Source organism: Chiloscyllium punctatum, chromosome 46 (assembly GCF_047496795.1).
Source record: "Chiloscyllium punctatum isolate Juve2018m chromosome 46, sChiPun1.3, whole genome shotgun sequence".
Taxonomy (NCBI): Eukaryota; Metazoa; Chordata; class Chondrichthyes; order Orectolobiformes; family Hemiscylliidae; genus Chiloscyllium; species Chiloscyllium punctatum.
In genome coordinates, this window is record NC_092784.1 from 32,822,867 (window position 1) to 32,842,780 (window position 19,914).

Sequence of the window (19,914 nt, forward strand, 5' to 3'; positions counted from 1 at the left end):
TCGTGGGAGCGGGGTGTGAGGGGGACAGTGTGATATAAACGTGGGAGCGGGGGGTGAGGGGACAGTGTGATATAAACGTGGGAGCGGGGGGTGAGGGGGACAGTGTGATATAAACGTGGGAGCGGGGGGTGAGGGGACAGTGTGATATAATCGTGGGAGCGGGGTGTGAGGGGGACAGTGTGATATAAACGTGGGAGCGGGGGGTGAGGGGACAGTGTGATATAAACGTGGGAGCGGGGGGTGAGGGGGACAGGGACAGTGTGATATAAACGTGGGAGCGGGGGGTGAGGGGACAGGGACAGTGTGATATAAACGTGGGAGCGGGGTGTGAGGGGACAGGGACAGTGTGATATAAACGTGGGAGCGGGGGGTGAGGGGACAGGGACAGTGTGATATAAACGTGGGAGCGGGGGGTGAGGGGACAGGGACAGTGTGATATAAACGTGGGAGCGGGGTGTGAGGGGGACAGTGTGATATAAACGTGGGAGCGGGGGGTGAGGGGACAGTGTGATATAAACGTGGGAGCGGGGGGTGAGGGGGACAGGGACAGTGTGATATAAACGTGGGAGCGGGGGGTGAGGGGGACAGGGACAGTGTGATATAAACGTGGGAGCGGGGGGTGAGGGGACAGGGACAGTGTGATATAAACGTGGGAGCGGGGGGTGAGGGGACAGTGTGATATAAACGTGGGGGGTGAGGGGGACAGTGTGATATAAACGTGGGGGGTGAGGGGGACAGTGTGATATAAACGTGGGAGCGGGGGTGAGGGGACAGTGTGATATAAACGTGGGGGGTGAGGGGGACAGTGTGATATAAACGTGGGAGCGGGGGGTGAGGGGACAGTGTGATATAAACGTGGGGGGTGAGGGGACAGTGTGATATAAACGTGGGAGCGGGGGGTGAGGGGACAGTGTGATATAAACGTGGGAGCGGGGGGTGAGGGGACAGTGTGATATAAACGTGGGAACGGGGGGTGAGGGGGACAGGGACAGTGTGATATAAACGTGGGAGCGGGGGGTGAGGGGACAGGGACAGTGTGATATAAACGTGGGAGCGGGGGGTGAGGGGACAGTGTGATATAAACGTGGGAGCGGGGGGTGAGGGGACAGTGTGATATAAACGTGGGAGCGGGGGGTGAGGGGACAGTGTGATATAAACGTGGGAGCGGGGGGTGAGGGGACAGTGTGATATAAACGTGGGAGCGGGGGGTGAGGGGACAGTGTGATATAAACGTGGGAGCGGGGGGTGAGGGGACAGTGTGATATAAACGTGGGAGCGGGGGGTGAGGGGACAGGGACAGTGTGATATAAACGTGGGAGCGGGGGGTGAGGGGACAGTGTGATATAAACGTGGGGGGTGAGGGGGACAGTGTGATATAAACGTGGGGGGTGAGGGGGACAGTGTGATATAAACGTGGGAGCGGGGGGTGAGGGGACAGTGTGATATAAACGTGGGGGGTGAGGGGGACAGTGTGATATAAACGTGGGAGCGGGGGGTGAGGGGACAGTGTGATATAAACGTGGGAGCGGGGGGTGAGGGGACAGTGTGATATAAACGTGGGAGCGGGGGGTGAGGGGACAGTGTGATATAAACGTGGGAGCGGGGGGTGAGGGGACAGGGACAGTGTGATATAAACGTGGGAGCGGGGGGTGAGGGGACAGGGACAGTGTGATATAAACGTGGGAGCGGGGGGTGAGGGGACAGTGTGATATAAACGTGGGGGGTGAGGGGGACAGGGACAGTGTGATATAAACGTGGGAGCGGGGGGTGAGGGGGACAGGGACAGTGTGATATAAACGTGGGAACGGGGGGTGAGGGGGACAGGGACAGTGTGATATAAACGTGGGAGCGGGGGGTGAGGGGACAGTGTGATATAAACGTGGGAGCGGGGGGTGAGGGGACAGTGTGATATAAACGTGGGAGCGGGGTGAGGGGACAGTGTGATATAAACGTGGGGTGTGAGGGGACAGGGACAGTGTGATATAAACGTGGGGTGTGAGGGGACAGGGACAGTGTGATATAAACGTGGGAGCGGGGGGTGAGGGGGACAGGGACAGTGTGATATAAACGTGGGAGCGGGGGGTGAGGGGACAGTGTGATATAAACGTGGGAGCGGGGGGTGAGGGGACAGTGTGATATAAACGTGGGAGCGGGGGGTGAGGGGACAGTGTGATATAAACGTGGGAGCGGGGGGTGAGGGGACAGTGTGATATAAACGTGGGAGTGGGGGGTGAGGGGACAGTGTGATATAAACGTGGGAGCGGGGGGTGAGGGGGACAGTGTGATATAAACGTGGGAGCGGGGGGTGAGGGGACAGTGTGATATAAACGTGGGAGCGGGGGGTGAGGGGACAGTGTGATATAAACGTGGGAACGGGGGGTGAGGGGGACAGGGACAGTGTGATATAAACGTGGGAGCGGGGGGTGAGGGGACAGTGTGATATAAACGTGGGAGCGGGGGGTGAGGGGACAGTGTGATATAAACGTGGGAGTGGGGGGTGAGGGGACAGTGTGATATAAACGTGGGAGCGGGGGGTGAGGGGGACAGTGTGATATAAACGTGGGAGCGGGGGGTGAGGGGACAGTGTGATATAAACGTGGGAGCGGGGGGTGAGGGGACAGGGACAGTGTGATATAAACGTGGGAGCGGGGGGTGAGGGGACAGTGTGATATAAACGTGGGAGCGGGGGGTGAGGGGACAGTGTGATATAAACGTGGGAGCGGGGGGTGAGGGGACAGTGTGATATAAACGTGGGAGCGGGGGGTGAGGGGACAGTGTGATATAAACGTGGGAGTGGGGGGTGAGGGGACAGTGTGATATAAACGTGGGAGCGGGGGGTGAGGGGACAGTGTGATATAAACGTGGGAGCGGGGGGTGAGGGGACAGGGACAGTGTGATATAAACGTGGGAGCGGGGGGTGAGGGGACAGTGTGATATAAACGTGGGAGTGGGGGGTGAGGGGACAGTGTGATATAAACGTGGGAGCGGGGGGTGAGGGGACAGTGTGATATAAACGTGGGAGCGGGGGGGTGAGGGGACAGGGACAGTGTGATATAAACGTGGGAGCGGGGGGTGAGGGGACAGTGTGATATAAACGTGGGAGTGGGGGGTGAGGGGACAGTGTGATATAAACGTGGGAGCGGGGGGTGAGGGGACAGTGTGATATAAACGTGGGAGCGGGGGGTGAGGGGACAGGGACAGTGTGATATAAACGTGGGAGCGGGGGGTGAGGGGACAGTGTGATATAAACGTGGGAGCGGGGGGTGAGGGGACAGTGTGATATAAACGTGGGAGCGGGGGGTGAGGGGACAGGGACAGTGTGATATAAACGTGGGAGTGGGGGGTGAGGGGACAGTGTGATATAAACGTGGGAGCGGGGGGTGAGGGGACAGGGACAGTGTGATATAAACGTGGGAGCGGGGGGTGAGGGGACAGTGTGATATAAACGTGGGAGCGGGGGGTGAGGGGACAGTGTGATATAAACGTGGGGGGTGAGGGGACAGTGTGATATAAACGTGGGAGCGGGGGGTGAGGGGACAGTGTGATATAAACGTGGGGGGTGAGGGGACAGTGTGATATAAACGTGGGAGCGGGGGGTGAGGGGACAGTGTGATATAAACGTGGGAGCGGGGTGTGAGGGGACAGTGTGATATAAACGTGGGAGCGGGGGGTGAGGGGACAGTGTGATATAATCGTGGGAGCGGGGGGTGAGGGGGACAGGGACGTCCTGCCTGCAGCAGAGTGACAGTGTGACCTGACAGAGAGCGCCCAAGGCTACATTTGTTTGCAAAATCTTAATTTGTTAAGTTTTTTTTATAGAAGAAGTATAAAAAAAGTAAGATTGGTCAAAAAATATATAAATAAAAGCTTTTTTGAAAAAAAAAGCAGAGGGATTGCATGACATTTCTGAGCATAGCTCCACAGACAGGCTGCTTTCAAGATTTGAAAATACAAAACCAGTGACTAGAATGATTACTGGACAAGGCAGTTGAAGAACATTAACAATATTTTGAGACATAATCAAACTCCTTGAACATAATCTGCTCCTTGTCAGTGAGAAGTCTGGGCTCCCGTGGCGGGGTCAGTGTTGCTTCCTCTGCGGTGAACTCCTCGTCAAAGTTACTGACATCCTCCCGGTCACGGATGGTGGGAACAAAAGGTGGCTTCACTTTCTTGGCCAGCAAGGCTTGCCAATCTATCTCCTGCAAAATAACGTTTCCAAAACGGGTATTAACAACAAATGTTTGGAGAAGAGCATCACAATGGAAATAAAACAGCAAACTGCTGGGAAGGGGGAACTGTTACGGTGCCCTGGACATGGTGTGACATAATGACACAGCCGTGGCAAATCAGAGGTGTATTACTGACAGCAAACAAAAGCACACGTCGCTGGAAAAGCTCAGCAGATCTGACAGCATCTGTGAAGAGAAATTAGAGTTAACATCTCAAGAGGATTGTTGTTGGCATTTATAAAGAGGAGGTCACATTGCAGACTATGCAGGACGTTGTATAGGACAGGTTAGAACTGGTGAGGGTATGTGAAAGCTGCATGATCTTGTGTCAGCCCTCTGATGGGTGACTCATGTTCCCGTATTTGCCGAAAACAGCTGTCAACTTCTTTCTCTGTCTTTGTAGCTCATGATACTGCAGGAGAGTGAGCGCTTTGTCCTGAATTGTTGGACTCGCCCCGAGAGCTCGATTGTAATCAGTGCAAGGAAGGTTAGAGCCATTGATTCAGCAGCTCCCGATGGGCAGAAGGGAGGGAAACGTTCTGCGTTTTGCCTTTCTATTTATTTATTTATTTAATAAGTGTTCATATTTAAGTAATTTGTGTCATTGAGTCTTCTCTTAACTACATGTAACTGACCCTGAAGAACAGTTCAGATGTACTTTGTGATCCAAGCCAGGAGGAAATGGCCGATCGTGAAACAAACTCGACTCTCTGCTACTCTCTCCCCACCCCAACCCTCCTCTGGCTTATCTCTCCACCCTTCAGGCTCACTGCCTTTATTCCTGATGAAGGGCTTTTGCCCGAAACGTCGATTTCGCTGCTTGTTGGATGCTGCCTGAACTGCTGTGCTCTTCCAGCCCCACTCTAATCCAGAATCTGGTTTCCAGCATCTGCAGTCATTGTTTTGACCCCTCTGACTACTTGGCAGTACAGTTCAGGAATCACCTCTGACTATTCCTCGGCAAAACATTTCCAAAACATTAGTAAGATAATCTACATTGGCTCCTTTAGATACTGTTCAGGGGAATGGCCTCTTAGGGCATAACAGCAGCATCCAAGTTCACCAGAGTTGGGTCTGTTGCAGAGGAAGGGAGAGATAAACAGAGAAATACTGTAATTTTAGGGGATACAATCTGAAGGGGATTAGATAGGCATTTCTCTGGCTGCAAATTAGACTCCAGGATGGTATGTTGCCTCCTGTTGCCAGGGTTCTGGATGTCTCAGAGCAGGTACAGGACACTGTGGAAGGAGACGGTGAACAGCCAGTGGTCATGGTATCTATTGGTACTAGTGACATAAGGTCAGTATTGGGATGAGATCCTAAAAGCAGAATATAGGTCAGTTGGAGGCATGGGTAGAAAAGTGGCAGATGGGGTTTAGTCTGAACAAATGTGAGGTGGTGTGGTTTGGAAGGTCAAGTACAGGTGGAAATGATACAGTGATTGGCAGAACACTGAGGGGGGGATCTGGGTGAACCGGCCCACAGATATCTGAAGGTAGAAGCACAGGTAAAGAAGGTAGTAAAAGAGGCCTCAGGCCTGCTTGCCTTTACTGGAAGGGGCATTGAGGATAAGGATAGGGAAGTGATACTGCAGCTTCACAGAACTTTAGCTAGGCCACACCTGGAATATTTCATACACCATCAGAAGGATGTACATGTTCTGGAGAGGGTCCAGAAAAGGTTTACCAGGACGTTTGCCAGCTATGGGGATTTTAGTTATGAAGAAAGGTTGGACAGACTGGTTTGTTTTCACTGGAACACAGGAGGTTGAGGGGTGACCTGAATAAGATTGTGAATGGCATGGATAGAGCAGTAAGTCGGAGGCTTTTCCCACTGTGGGAGGGATCAGTTACGAGGGGACACAGGGTCATGGTGTAGGGGAAATGGGGCTTGTGCATGTGTGTTTAAGAGAGACGTACAAGGTGGGTCTTTCACACAAAAGGTGATGGGTGCCTGGAATGTTCGGCCACAACAGCAGCATTCACAAAGCACCTGGACAAATACCTGAACAGGAAGGGAAGAGAGGGAGACAGATCCTGTAACGGAAGACAGTTTTAGTATTGTGATGATGCTGTCACTTTACTTTGTCCTCTTTTTTTTTTGAAGAGAAGTCATAAACGCAGAGGTGCGAAAGAGGTCTAGGAAGCTGGATTTTTTTTTTAAAAAACAGTTTAACAATGAAAGAGGAGTGGCCAGTTCTCCCAGGTCAGGCTTTCCTAGATTTTTTTTTTAAGCTGTAGGAGTCACAAGATGTTGGAGTCCAGAAGGGTTGCAAACATCAGGAAAGGATTCCTCGGACTCTCTCTGAAATCTCTCTCTGGGTGTTGCTCCCTCCTGCCTGTAAGAATCTGTGTGTGTGAATCTACCTTTTTACCGAGGGGTATGTTATTGGGAGGTTACTGTGTTAGAACAGTTAACTAGTTAAGTTACTGTATTGAGTATTTGGTTACGGTTTCAAATAGTCAGGTTATTCTAAATGCCACTTTTGTTTGTATGTAGTGTTTAAATAAACGGTCTTTTGCTCAAAGCTGAGTTGTCTGACAGTTGCATTCCACGTGGAACACCCAACTTCACATCTCCCTTTAAAATAAGATAAAGTTAGGCTCGAGGCTACCTTCTTCAAATACTTTGAGACAGTCTGGCCTGGTCCATAACAGTATGGAAGGGCAAAATGTGTTGCTGCATGCTTAGAGGACTGAAGGGCCTGTTCTAGGGCTATGTTGCTCTTTGGGTCAAGTGACGCTTACTTAGAACCAACAGATGCTTATTATACCTGAACAAAGCATGAACATCAAAATCTCATATCTATATTTTTGTCAAGGTATATGGGGACAGCAGTACGTGATCTAGCCCTCCCCAAGCCTGTTCCACAATTCAATGAGATCATGGCTGACCAGTGGTTGAAGTCCTCTTTTGGTCCATTTCCCTTAATACTATTGCTTAACAAGTATGGATCTTCATATCATGTCCAAAATTAAGAATTGCTCCAGCAGCAATGGTCATTTAGAGTGATGGAGACAGACCCTTCGGTCCAACCAATCCATGCCGACCAGATTTCCCAACCCAATCTAGTCCCACCTGCCAGCACCCGGCCCATATCCCTCCAAACCCTTCCTATTCATATACCCATCCAGGTGCCTTTTAAATTGTACCAGCCTCCACCACTTCCTCTGGCAGCTCAATCCATACACGTACCACCCTCTGTGTGAAAACGGTGCCCCTTTTAAACATTTCCCCTCTCTAGTTTTGGACTCACACATCCGAGGGAAAAGAACTTGCCTATTTACCCTATCCATGCCCCTCATGATTTTGTAAACCTCTATATAAGGTCACCCCTCAGCCTCCGACGCTCCAAGGAAAACAGCCCCAGCCTATTCAACCTCTCCCTATAGTTCAAATCCTCCAACCCTGGTAACATCCTTGTAAATCTTTTCTGAACCTTTTCAAGTGTCACAACATCCTTCCTATAGCAGGGAGTGCACACAATATTCCAACAGTGGCCTAACCAATGTCCTGTACAGCCGCAACATGACCTCCCAACTCCTGTACTCAATACTCTGACCAATAAAGGAAAGCATACCAAACGCCTTCTTCACTATCCTATCTACCTGAGACTCCACTTTCAAGGAGCTATGAACCCGCACTCCTAGGTCTCTGTTCAAAACCTCTTACCAGGTTTGATGTGAAAGTGCTTCCTAGCATCCCTCTCCCAAACAGTAATCATCTGGTTCATGTCCAGTTTGTTGTTTGCAGCCAAGTTAGAAGTGGAACATTGCAATAATCTTTGGGCAGAGGTACCACCAACATTGGAGCTGCCTGGGTTACTGACAACGAGAATAAAATGAAGCAGCAAAAGGGGCATCTGATCAAAGTCAGTTTATAAAACAGGGAAAAGCCAAGCTCAATACAGGAGGTGGAGGAGGAAAGAGAGCAACGGAAGTTTTGCATCCATAAAAAGGCAACCAAAAAAGTATTCTATAAGCTGCTAAACAGCAAAAAGGGCAAAAAGAAAGGTTAATGAAATGACTGAATATGAGTGGGTTTGGGGCACTTGGTCCGGGGGCAGAGATATTTATCGTTCTAACACCACCACAGTCTGTGCCTGCATACAGCATGACCTAGGTCAAGAGTGTGGTGCTGGGAAAGCACAGCAGGTCAGGCAGCATCCGAGCGGCAGGAGAATCAACGGTTCAGGCAGAAGCCCTTCCTCAGGAATCAGCATGACCTAGACAACAGCCAGCTTTGGGCTAGTAAGTGACAAGCAATATTCATAGCACTCCAGTACTCTGCACTGCCCTTTCAAAACAAAAAAGCAAGCATAGAAAGGGTTTACCCAAATGAGTTCCAGGTACAAGAGACTTCAATTATGGGGATAGATTGGAGAAGCTGGGGGCTGTTCTCCTTAAAGAGGAGGTGGTTCCAGAGGAGATTTGTGGACAAAATCATGAGGGGGGGTAGATACAGCAAACAGAGAGAGAAACCATTTCCAAGGGCAACTGAGGAGACCAAAGGACACCTCAATCTGCTTCTCACAATGTAGGCCTCTTCCCACAGGGAAAATAAACCCAGCCTTTTCAGTCTCTCTTCATAGTGGAGACTTTCTATCTCAGCTAACATCCTGGCAAATCTCCCCTGCACTCTCTCCAGTGCAAGTGTGTCCTTCCGATGGTGTGACAAACACACAGTACTTCACCTGTGGGTATACTGGGACCATGTAATACTGGGGGGGTAAATTGTAAAGGGGGTGCAGCAGCAGAAGACCACGATGTAAATGGGCATAGATTATCGAAGGTAGGAGGTTAGATGGAGAGAGCAATAAGTAAAGCATACTGTGTTCTCAGCTATATTAGAAACACCTCGACCACAAGAGCAAGAAAGTGATGTTGAACTTATACAAGACACTTATTAGACTTCTGCTGGAGTATTATGGACAGTTACAGGCACCATGTCACAGGAAGGATGCAAATAAACGGGAGTGAGTGCAAACACAATGTACCAGAATGTTTCCAGGAATGAGAATTTTCATCAACGAGGACAGATTGAAGAAACTGGGACTGTTTCCCTTGGATAGAGAGATCAGATTGAGGTTTATAAAACCATGAGCAGCTGGACAGAGTACACAAGGAGAAGCTGTTTTCGCTTGTTAACAAGTGAAGAGGACGAGAGCAGGGCTTTAAACTGATGGGCAAGTGAAGCAAGGCTGGCATGAACAGCCAGTCAAATGGAATGCACGCCCTGGAAAGGTGGTAGAGACATCATCTGAGGCATTGAAGACAGCATCAGATGAATACTTAGAAAGGTAATGATGTGAATACAGATGGGGAAAAGGGAGGAGATTGGTACTAGAGCAGTACTAAGAGACGACATGACAGAGGATTCATCCAGTGAGGCAACTTGGGGAGAATTTCGGTATAAGGAAGCTGCAGTCATTACGAGGGGGTTATATATGGACCTCCCAATAGCCAGTAGGAATTAGAGGAGCAGGTGTGTAAACAGATTATGGAAAGATGCAAAAACAGAGGTGTGGTGATTTTAATTTTCCCAACTTTCACAAGGACTCCCTTAGTTAGGGCAGAATTTGTTAGGTGCATGCAGGAGGGATTTCTGAAACAAATGTGTGGAGAATCCAGCTGGGGGGGTAAGGGCCATATTGGACCTTGGAATGGAGCCTAGTCGAGTGGTCAAACTTCAGTGGGAGAACACTTTGGGAACAATGATCCGAACTGTGTAAGTTTTCAGCTGGTTATGGGAAAGGATAACACAAAACTAAAGGTCTGCAGACGTTCAAAATTTAGAAATAGAGACAAAAATTGGTGGAAAAACTTAGCAGCTCTGTTGGCATCTGTGAAGAGAAAGCAGAGTTAACATTTCAGACAAAGAAAAGGCTGGTATCTCTGCTGAAAGTGGGGTGATGGGGGGAGTAAATGGGAGGTGGAGATGGAGCTCGCGGGGGGGGGGGGGGGGGACAGAGAGGGAGAGGGAGAGACAGACAGACAGAGAGAGACAGAGAGAGACAGAGAGAGACAGAGAGAGACAGAGAGAGACAGAGAGAGACAGAGAGAGACAGAGAGAGACAGATAAAGAAGTGGGTAAAGATCAGCCTGGGGGAATTGAAAGCTGCTAATGGGGACCATTAATGACTGACAATGGATTATTTGTGGTTGAAACCCATATGATGACAAGGCTGTGGGAGGTGGGCTAAAGACATGGGAGAAGGTCATCAGGACCTGAAATGTTCAAACTCGCTAATGAGTCCTGAAGGCTGCAAATGGAAAATGAGGTTCTGACCTTGAAGCTTGTGCTGCATTTCAGCAGAACACCACACTATGTTTTCAGCTTGCTGTCACCTGCCATGTCAACACACCATTGCATTCCCCAGCCAATATCGCTGTCTCTGCAGCCTTCAGGCCTCAATATCATGTTCAACCGATTTCCACCAAACCACCACCCACCTACCATCTCCACTCCATCTTTTGGAAAGGTAAATTAGGCAAAGACTAATTATAATCATATTAAACAGCAACTGGAAAAATCTGGGAGTTGTGTGGAGTTTGGACATTCTCCACAGTGTCTGTGTGGGTTTTCACTGGGTGCTCCAGTTTCCTCTCTCAGTCCAAAGACATGCAGGTTAGGTGGCCTGACCAGACTAAATTGCCCAGAGTATCCAGAGGTGTGCAGGTTGGCAGATCAGCAATGGGAAATGCAGGGTTACGGGAGAGCACAAGTGTGTGGGATGCTCTTTGGAGTGTCAGTGCAGGCTCGATGGGCCAAATGGCCTTTATCTGCACTCTAGGATTCCATGATTCTATGGGGGCAGCTGTTTGAAGGTAAATCCATATCTGACAATGTGGGAGTCTTAAAAGTTGGTTGACCAGAGTTCAGGATCAGCATATTCCTGAAAGATGAGGGTGGCAAGGTTTGGGAACCTTGGATGACGAGAGATATTGTAAGTTTAGTTAAAAGAAAAGGGAGGATGTGGAAGGTTTAAGAAACAGAAACCAAACAAAGCCCTTGAGGAGTGACCAGTGGTGTGCCACAAGGATCGGTGCTGGGTCCACTGCTTTTTGTCATTTATATAAATGATCTGGATGTGAACATAGGAGGAATAGTTAGTAATTTTGCAGAGGACACCAAAGTTGGAGGTGTAGGGGACAGCAAAGAGGGTTATCTCAGATTACAACAGGATCTGGACCAGATGGGCTGAGAAGTGGCAGATAGAGTTTAATTTAGATAAATGTGCGGAGCTGCATTTTGGAAATCAGAGCAGGACTTATACATTAAGGCCCTTGGGAGTGTTGCTGAACAAAGGGACCTTGGAGTGCAGGTTCATAGCTCCTTGAAAGTGGAGTCGCAGGTAGATAGGATAGTGAAGGCGGTGTTTGGTATGCTTTCCTTTATTGGTCAGAGTAGTGAGTACAGGAGTTGGGAGGTCATGTTGTGGCTGTACAAGCCAGTGATTAGATGAGATTAGATTCCCTCCAGTGTGGAATCAAGCCATTTGGCCTAACAAATCCATACCGACCCTCTGAAGAGTAACCCACCCAGACCCAATTCTCCCTGACTCAGGCACCTAATGTCGGTATCTGCAAGCAGAGCATTTGCTTTTTTAAGACAGCTGGATTTGTTTAAAATAAAAATAAAAGTAAAATAAATAGGCAAATGCTGTTTGAAAATACTGACACTTACCAGCAGGTGGTGATAGACCTGACTCCACAACTATTCTAAACAGAATCTCATCCTTTCTAACAGGGACACAAAACATCAGGAGAATTAAACAGGACAGACTTCCAGAATATGAAACCAGATGGATCTAACACATCACGGATTATCAAAAATACACAAACCTGGTGCCCCCTCAGCCCCACAGTCTCCCTACGTGCTACACCAACATACAGCATAGCCAGAGAACTCCACCCAAAACTAAAATACCTAACTGAAGATTCACGCCACTCCACCCAGGAATTCCGGAACACCGCCAAAGACACCAAGATAGAAGAGGGCAAAATAATGGTCTCCTTTGACACTAAAGCTCTTTTCACATCAATTAACATTGACTTGGTCAAAGAAACACTGGCATCACTACTAGGAAAACCAGGACCACAAACACCAGACAGCGCCTACTTCATCAGCAAAGACAATGTCCTCAAGCTCTTGGATCTGTGCCTCACCACCCACTTCACATTCAATACCAAAACCAACAAACAAGTCAATGGAACACCCAGGGATCCCCAATATCAGGGCTCATAGCGGAAGCAGTAATGCAGAGACTTGAACAAGCTGCCCTCCCGTCTACCCAACCCAAACTTTGGGTCCACTTCATGGACGACACCTCTGTCATCACAAACCTGAACAAATTGGAGGAAACATACAACACCATCAACAATATCCTGACAGGCACCAAATTCACAAAACAGGAGGAGAACAACAACAGACTCCCGTTCCTAAATGTGACAGTTGGACGTACAGCTAATGGAGAACTTCAAACCAGCATTTACAGAAAAACAACAAACCCAGACCAAATACTTCACTTCAGAAACAATCATCCCAACATCCACAAACAGAGCTGCATCAAGACATTATTTCAACGATCTACACCACACTGCAGCACCCAAGAACTACAAACTGCAGAAGAAAAATATCGATACTACATTATTAAGAAAACTGGGTACCCAGTAAACACAATCCACTGATTCCTCAGAAACAAACCAAACAAGCAAATACAATGCAACCAAAAACTATAGCCGCACAAACTTACATCAAAGGCATATCAGAAATGACTTCCAGACTACTCAGACAACTTGGCTTCATGGTAGCCCATAAACCTACCAACACGCTTAACCAGCGACTAATGAACTGAAAGGATCCAATAGATACAACCAGCAAAACTAAGCTTATTTACAAGATACCATTCAAGGACTGTAAAAACAAAGAACACTACATCGGACAAATTAGCAGGAAACTCCCCACCAGGATACATGGACACTAACTGACCAGGAAAACACATGACCCACTACCACTAGTTTCTATACATACAGACAAAGGAGGACACCACTTTGACTGGGACAACACACACATCTTAGGACAGGCGCAACAAAGACATGCGCAAGAATTCTTAGAGGCATGGCATTGTTACCAGAACTCCATCAATAAACACATCGACTTAGACCCCATCAACCTTCCCTTGGGAAAAAGAACAGGAAATGACGTCACCCACCTTAACAAACCAAAACCTGCAAAAGAGAGAGGCAGGACATACCACCAGCTCTTCACCATAGACTCTCATGGTGATGAAACATCTGAAAACAAACTGTAAAGTTCAGCCAAGCTAACTTACATTCTTACATCAACCGGAGCCAGAAATCATCTCAAAACATCGCAAACAAATACGGGATAAAAACAAACCAAGGGTGGGTGGCATGGTAACTTCACTGTTAATGCCTCACAGGGACCCCGGTTCTGTTCTATTCTGTTCTCGGGTGAGTGTGTGGACATTCTCCCTGTGTCGGTGTGGGTTTCCTCTGGATGCTTGGGTTTCCTTCCACAGTCTAAAGGTGTGCAGGTTAGTGGACTGACCACGCTAAATTGCCCATGGTGTTCAATGACGTGCTGGCGAGGTGGACTAGCCAGAGTACATGCAAGGTTACAGGGATAGGATGGGGGGGGGAAAATGCTCTTCGGAGGATTGTTGTGGACTCAGTGGGCTGAATGGCCTGCTTCCATATTGTATGGATTCTATTGTAGGGATTAGCAATGCTCTCTTCCTTCCACAGCTGAAGCGTTGAAGATTTTGAGATTAAATGGAGGTTCCTGCTCCTGCAGAGTGACATGACCATCCAGCTCTGTGTTGTCCTACCAACGAGCTCCGTGTCATCACATAAGATAAACAAAGTTATTGGTTAAAAATCTGGCCTGGTCGATTTGAAAGCTATAAAATTACCAAACGTAACAGGTTCAAATTGTGGCTCTGGGACTTGGCTGGGGGCAGCAGGGTGTGGATTGACTGACCAGCCGATAGCAGAGAGTGAGGATAAAGCAGACCTTTTCAGGATGGCAGCTGGGGACTAGTGGAGTTTCACAGAAGCCAGTGTTGACACCACAACTATTCATGTGAGACATCAACAATCTGGTCAAAGGAAGCAGGAGCATGGTTGGTAGGTTTGCAGGTGATATGAAACTGGGTGAAGCAACAAGTCGTGTTGAGGAGGTGGGGAGGAAGTGCAGAAGGGCTTGGACGGGCTGGGAGAGTGGGTGAAGAAGTGGGACATGGAATACAATCTGGAAATGTGCTCGGATAGACACTTTAGTCGGAAGAACAGAGACACAGACTATTTTCTAAATGGAGAAAGGCTTTCGAAATCTGAAAGGGACTTCGAATCCTAGTTCAGGATTCTCTTAACATGCAGGCTCATTTGGCAGTTGGGAGGCAAATGCAATGTTAGCATTCACTTCAAGAGGACTAGAACGTAAGAGCAGGGATTATTGTTGAGGCGAGGTACAGTTCTGATCAGCGCACATTTGGAATATGGAAAGTAGTTTTGACCTCATATTGAAGGAAGGATGTGCTAAGAATGAAGGACTTGTCAGGTGAGCAGATGTGGAGTTCGGGTCTGTACTCGGAGGTGTTGAGAAAGATGAGAGGATGTGATTGAAACTTAGTGAATACTAAGAGGCCTGGGCCGAGTGGGTTATACACAAGATGCTTCCCACTAGTTGGAGAGATCCAGACCTGAGGGCACAGCCTCACAGCGAAGGGATGACCCTTTCGAACGGAGAGGAGGAGGAATTTCTTCAGAGTGTGGTGAATCTGTGAAACTCTGCTGCAGAAGACTTTTGAGGTCAAATCATTGAGTGTCTTTATGACAGAGATAGATTAGGTCTTGATTAGTAAGGGGATAGAGGATTCGGGGAGAAGGCAGGAGAACTGGGTTGAGGAACATAACAGCCATGATCAAAAGGAAGAGCAGACCAATGGGCCGAATGGCCTGATTCTGCTCCCGTATCTTCTGGTCTGAAGGAAGTGCAGCTTGATCTGATCACTCACCCTGAAGAATGGCTGCTTCTTCACTTCTTCAGCATCACGTTCACTGGATCCCAACCGGCGCTCAGGATTCCTCCGTAACAACTAGACATCAAGAAAGTCTTCATTATCATTCGGTCACCTGACATATCTTACAATATCACAACATCTCGCCTGTTCGCAGTTTGAAGTTACGCACATACTAAACAAAGATAAGAGTATGAATCGGAGAGATAAGCATGTGCTCTCTATTACTAAAGCAGTCACTAAAGACAGTATCCAACATCAAATCCTGGATGAGTAAATTCTCCGACTCAGCACTAGCAAGTCAAAAGCCTCCAGCTTTGAACCCTGGCGCCAGCTCTGCAGTCCAGCAATGGTTAAGCAAAGATCAAAGGCTTGTTTAAACTTCACCTCACATCTTCCCCATCACCGTGAGAGCTTCCTTTTACAAACACCTATCCTCTACCTTTCCAACATCATTTGATCAGGAATTTAAAATCCTTACCCTTGCTTTTGCCAAATCCAGATCCTAATACATTAAATAAATGCTCCACTCTCATAGACTCCAACTTGACCCCAGTTCTGCTGAATGAATACTGATCCACAACAGATTTCACTCATCCGTAACTTCGAACAAATGCCCAATGAGAATGCTCAGCAATCCCAGGACAACACTATCATCACTGAAAGTAAAACTCTTGGTTTTGAAGTTTCCCACCTTGCCTTTAGGACAGATACGAGAACACCAAATTGCAAAGAGAGAAACAATTTAAACTCCATGAGAAAATAATGCAAGTTGGTTGTTATTTGGTACAAATTGCAGTTCCCTCTGAACTCTGGTAGTCTTGGGTCAATCCCGAATGAATGGAAAATAAAAAGCGTTGACTGCACAGCTTTTTTCAGCAAGACTCAAGTTCTGTACTACCAAGTGACTATGAATTTAAAAATCTTCACCCTTGTCTCGGTCACATCCCTTTACCTCAGTCATTTGCTGCAGCCTCACACCACCCAGTTACACCAACTTATTGCACTCTCTCTCAGCCTTTGGTCTTTTCTAAATTCCAATTTCTCCTCCTTTAAATACTTTCCTAAAGCCTGTTTAGTTGCATTTTTAAACACCCCTCCCTGGCTGCCTTTCCAAAGTTTATTTTCAGCTTTATCGCTTGGAAGCATCTAGAAGGTCACTTTATCTGGAAACAGCAATTGCCCTTTAATGGCTGCGGCTGGGTCTGTAACCAGCCCAGGCCAGGAGCTAGATCTCAGCCTGACACCTCATCGATGGGACCCACAGAATTCAAACACCCACAAGCAGGGGGGTGGGGGGAATAAAATCAATACAGCCAGGAGGGGGAGAAGGCAACGTTTCGGGTATAACCCTTCATTAGGGCTGGGGGTGGGTGTGTGGGGAGCTGCAGATAAGGAGGGGGGGGGGGAAGGTGAGAGAGAGCGGGGTGGATGGGTAAACACGGGTGGAGGGTATGACCCAGTTGGTCGACGGGAGAGGCTGGAAAGGGAGTCGGGCGATGGCAAGGGAGGTAATTTGAAAATCGGAGAATTCAATGTTGAGTCCTCTGGGCTGTCGGCTGCCCAGACAGAAGATGGGGTGTTCTTCCTCCAAGTTGCAGTCTGATTCACTGTGGCAATGGGGGAGGCCAAGAATGGACATGTCAGAAAGGGAGTGGGAAGAGGAATTAAAATGGGGGGGGGGGGGGGGTGACTGGGTGGTCTGGTCAGCACCTGCAGACCCAGCTGCGATGCTCAGTGCCCTGAGTTTACGTTCAGTCTCCCCAATGTAGAGAAGACCACATCAGGAGCACCTGATACAGTAAACCAGGTTGGAGGAGAGGTAGGTGAACCTCTGTCTCACCTGGAAGGTCGGCTTGCGGCCGTGGATGGAGGTGAGGGAGGTGGTACACCAGCAGGTTTTGCATGTTTTGCAAAAAGAACAGCACTTCCAAAGGATCGAGGGACAAGCAGTTAAGGAGTGAAACTCAAAATTACAGGTGCAGAGACTAAATAACCAGTGCAATGTAGGAATACATGATAGAGACCAATGACTGAGAATTAAGGGAAGCGACTCCATTGCGATATGGGTGATGAGCTGGGCATTGTTCTTGATGTTCATCTTTTCCTTTTTATCTCATCTACTGCTGCATTACCATTCTACCATCCCTTTTACACCACTCTTGTGCAGTGCTTTGATTTGTCCCAATTTTCCCTCTATCCACCACCCCCCCTGACTCCCCCCAGTGTGCGTTCCCCCCCACTGCCCCCATGTCCCCTTTCTTACAGCAGACCAGCATCGCTTTGACAGTTTCAGTGGAGGGGTAGGTTTATAAGCTAACTATCAGGTTAGGTTAGGGGCCAGTTAGGTCAATGGGAGGGAATCAGGTGATGGTTGTTTACAATTGGTCAGGGTGGGGGAATATCAATCTTTGTTTGGGGGATGGAGGGTATGCATGTTAGGTGTCGAGGGAGGTGTGGTTTGTGGGTGATGTGATAAGCTGAGGGGCCAAGTTAATAGTTGCCACAGTTAGACCAGGTTTTTTAATGGTCCAACCTCTTTTGGGTAGTTACTTAACAGCAATGGGTCTCACTGAATTCTGAGGGTTGCAGGCACACAGTGTGACCCACCAGAATCTAAAGATTTCCCAGGCAATTCCCTCAGAGTCTGCTTTGCCTGGGATTCTACACGATCTCAATTTACAATTCCCATTTACGTTACAGAAACATTGTAAAATCCAAGCCTACTAAAAAGTGTTCACAGTCTAGATTTCCAATCAGTGTCTCAACACTCATCACAGAGCTTGAAGAAGGCGGTCCATCCACAGCGATCTCCAGATGTGGGTGACCCCTTTCCTGATTTTTATTTGGATTCTGGCCCCAGCTGTAGGAAATGTCAAGAACCCAGCACCAGTGAAGTCATCAAACAGGCTATAAGCATCCAATTGGAAACAGACGGCGGCTCAGTGGTTGGGATTACTGCCTCACAGTGCCAGGGACCTGGGATCGATTCCAGCCTCCGGCAACTCTGTGAGGTGTTTGCACATTCTCCCCATGTCTGCATGGTACAAAGATCAGCTGGATTGGCCGTGGGAAATTGTCCAGTGTCCATAGGTTAGGTGGACCAGTAATGGGATGTGTAGGGTTCTAGGAACAGGGTAGGGGAGTGGGTCTGCTCAGCAGTCGGTCAGCATGGACTTGATGAGTTAAATGGCCTACTTCCACATCGTAGGGATTTCTCAGATTCCAATCATATTGAAGAATTTTAACAGCTAGCCAATCAAGAAGTAAGACACACTGATTAGCCTCCACTTTGTCATTTCACAAGGATCAAGATAAAAATAGGGACAGACATACTATATTAAGAGAATCATCATTATTTTTCTTTAAAACAAAACTTAAACATTTATGGAATTTCTCACACAATAAATTTTTAACTCCTACATAAAATTAACTTTTCAGGGCTAGAGGGGTTGTTCAGGAATAAGTATGACCTAATACTAGTTTAAAACCCAATTACATCTTATTCAAAGTGCAACTTATTCTAAGATCTGTATTGTCATGTTTCAGAATGATGATGATCAACACTGATTGGGGCTATTAAATCGGTTTTTGTCCACCTGTACAATAATTCCTCTACCACGTTGTTTCTTTCTGCCTTTATAAACCTCCTCAAAGCCTACTTTTGTGACTACCCCTTTCAGGAACGCCCTCTTGTCGGTTTCTCTATCCGTGTCACTTGTTTTGAAACCTTCAGTCTCTAACCTTATTCCTTACTCTATTATTTTTGTGTACCCTCTCGGTTAAAGCTTTCAATGAATGGTGAGATGATTAGGGAAACGAATCCTTTACCCTTCTCATTACAGCGATGGCCTCAGTAGACAGGAATCGTGGGTATCGAACCTCGTCATTGACAATGCTGTCAAAGACTTCCTCCTCATCATCCCCAGGAAATGGAGACTGCAAGACAAACAATGAAAATTCAATCACCGTGTTGAATTCAAGATAAATTACCTCTAAGTTGCACAACTGAAATTGTGTTAATGTTGTACAATACCATTCCTTCCTCTGATAGCACTTTGGACTGAGCTCATATAGTTGTTGGACTAAGAAAGAATGTGGTGCTAGTAGGGGACAGTTTGACACCACTTTCTACACTAACAGTGGGAGTCCAGCTGGCCGTATTGCCTACCTGGTGCCAGGGGTCTGCACATCAGCTCAAGGTTGGGGAGGAACATGAACAGGAGGGAGGATACAGTCATCATGGTCCTCATGGGGAATGACAGCATTGGCTGGACAAAGGAGGAGGTTCTGCAAGGTCAGTTCGTGGAGTGAGGTGCCAAAATAAGAAGCCCAAACTCAAAGGCATAATTATTACTTCAGCTACACAAAAACTAGCATCGGGCAAAATGAGACCAGAGAGATGTAGGTGTGACTGGCATGGGAGAAATGGGTTCCACTTCGGGAGGGCATCTGAAGCAATGCTGGGGAAAATCGGATCTGGACAGATGGGCTGGTTCTGCCTGAACCGTGCTGGAGCAGTGCTCTTCCCAACCACATATCTATGGAAGCTGAGAGGATTTTAGGGGTAAGGGATCAAATCTGGGAACTCGTTGTAAATCAAAGAGTCAAGGCCAAGAGAAAGCTATTGATATGAGA

At 47.9% G+C, this 19,914-nt stretch overlaps 1 protein-coding gene across 1 annotated transcript in view; it reads right to left on the reverse strand.

Annotated features, from left to right (window-relative positions):
* Positions 1-3,795: 3,795 nt before the first annotated feature.
* Positions 3,796-19,914, reverse strand: part of pkn1a (protein kinase N1a) — a 197,017-nt gene continuing 180,898 nt past the window's right edge. The window contains exons 20-22 of the mRNA XM_072564263.1: positions 19,108-19,215; positions 15,274-15,354; positions 3,796-4,202 (exon numbers count right to left, since the gene is read on the reverse strand). Coding sequence (XP_072420364.1) covers positions 3,999-4,202; positions 15,274-15,354; positions 19,108-19,215 — 393 coding nt within the window. The 3' untranslated portion in view covers positions 3,796-3,998. The remainder of the gene's footprint in view (positions 4,203-15,273; positions 15,355-19,107; positions 19,216-19,914) is intronic.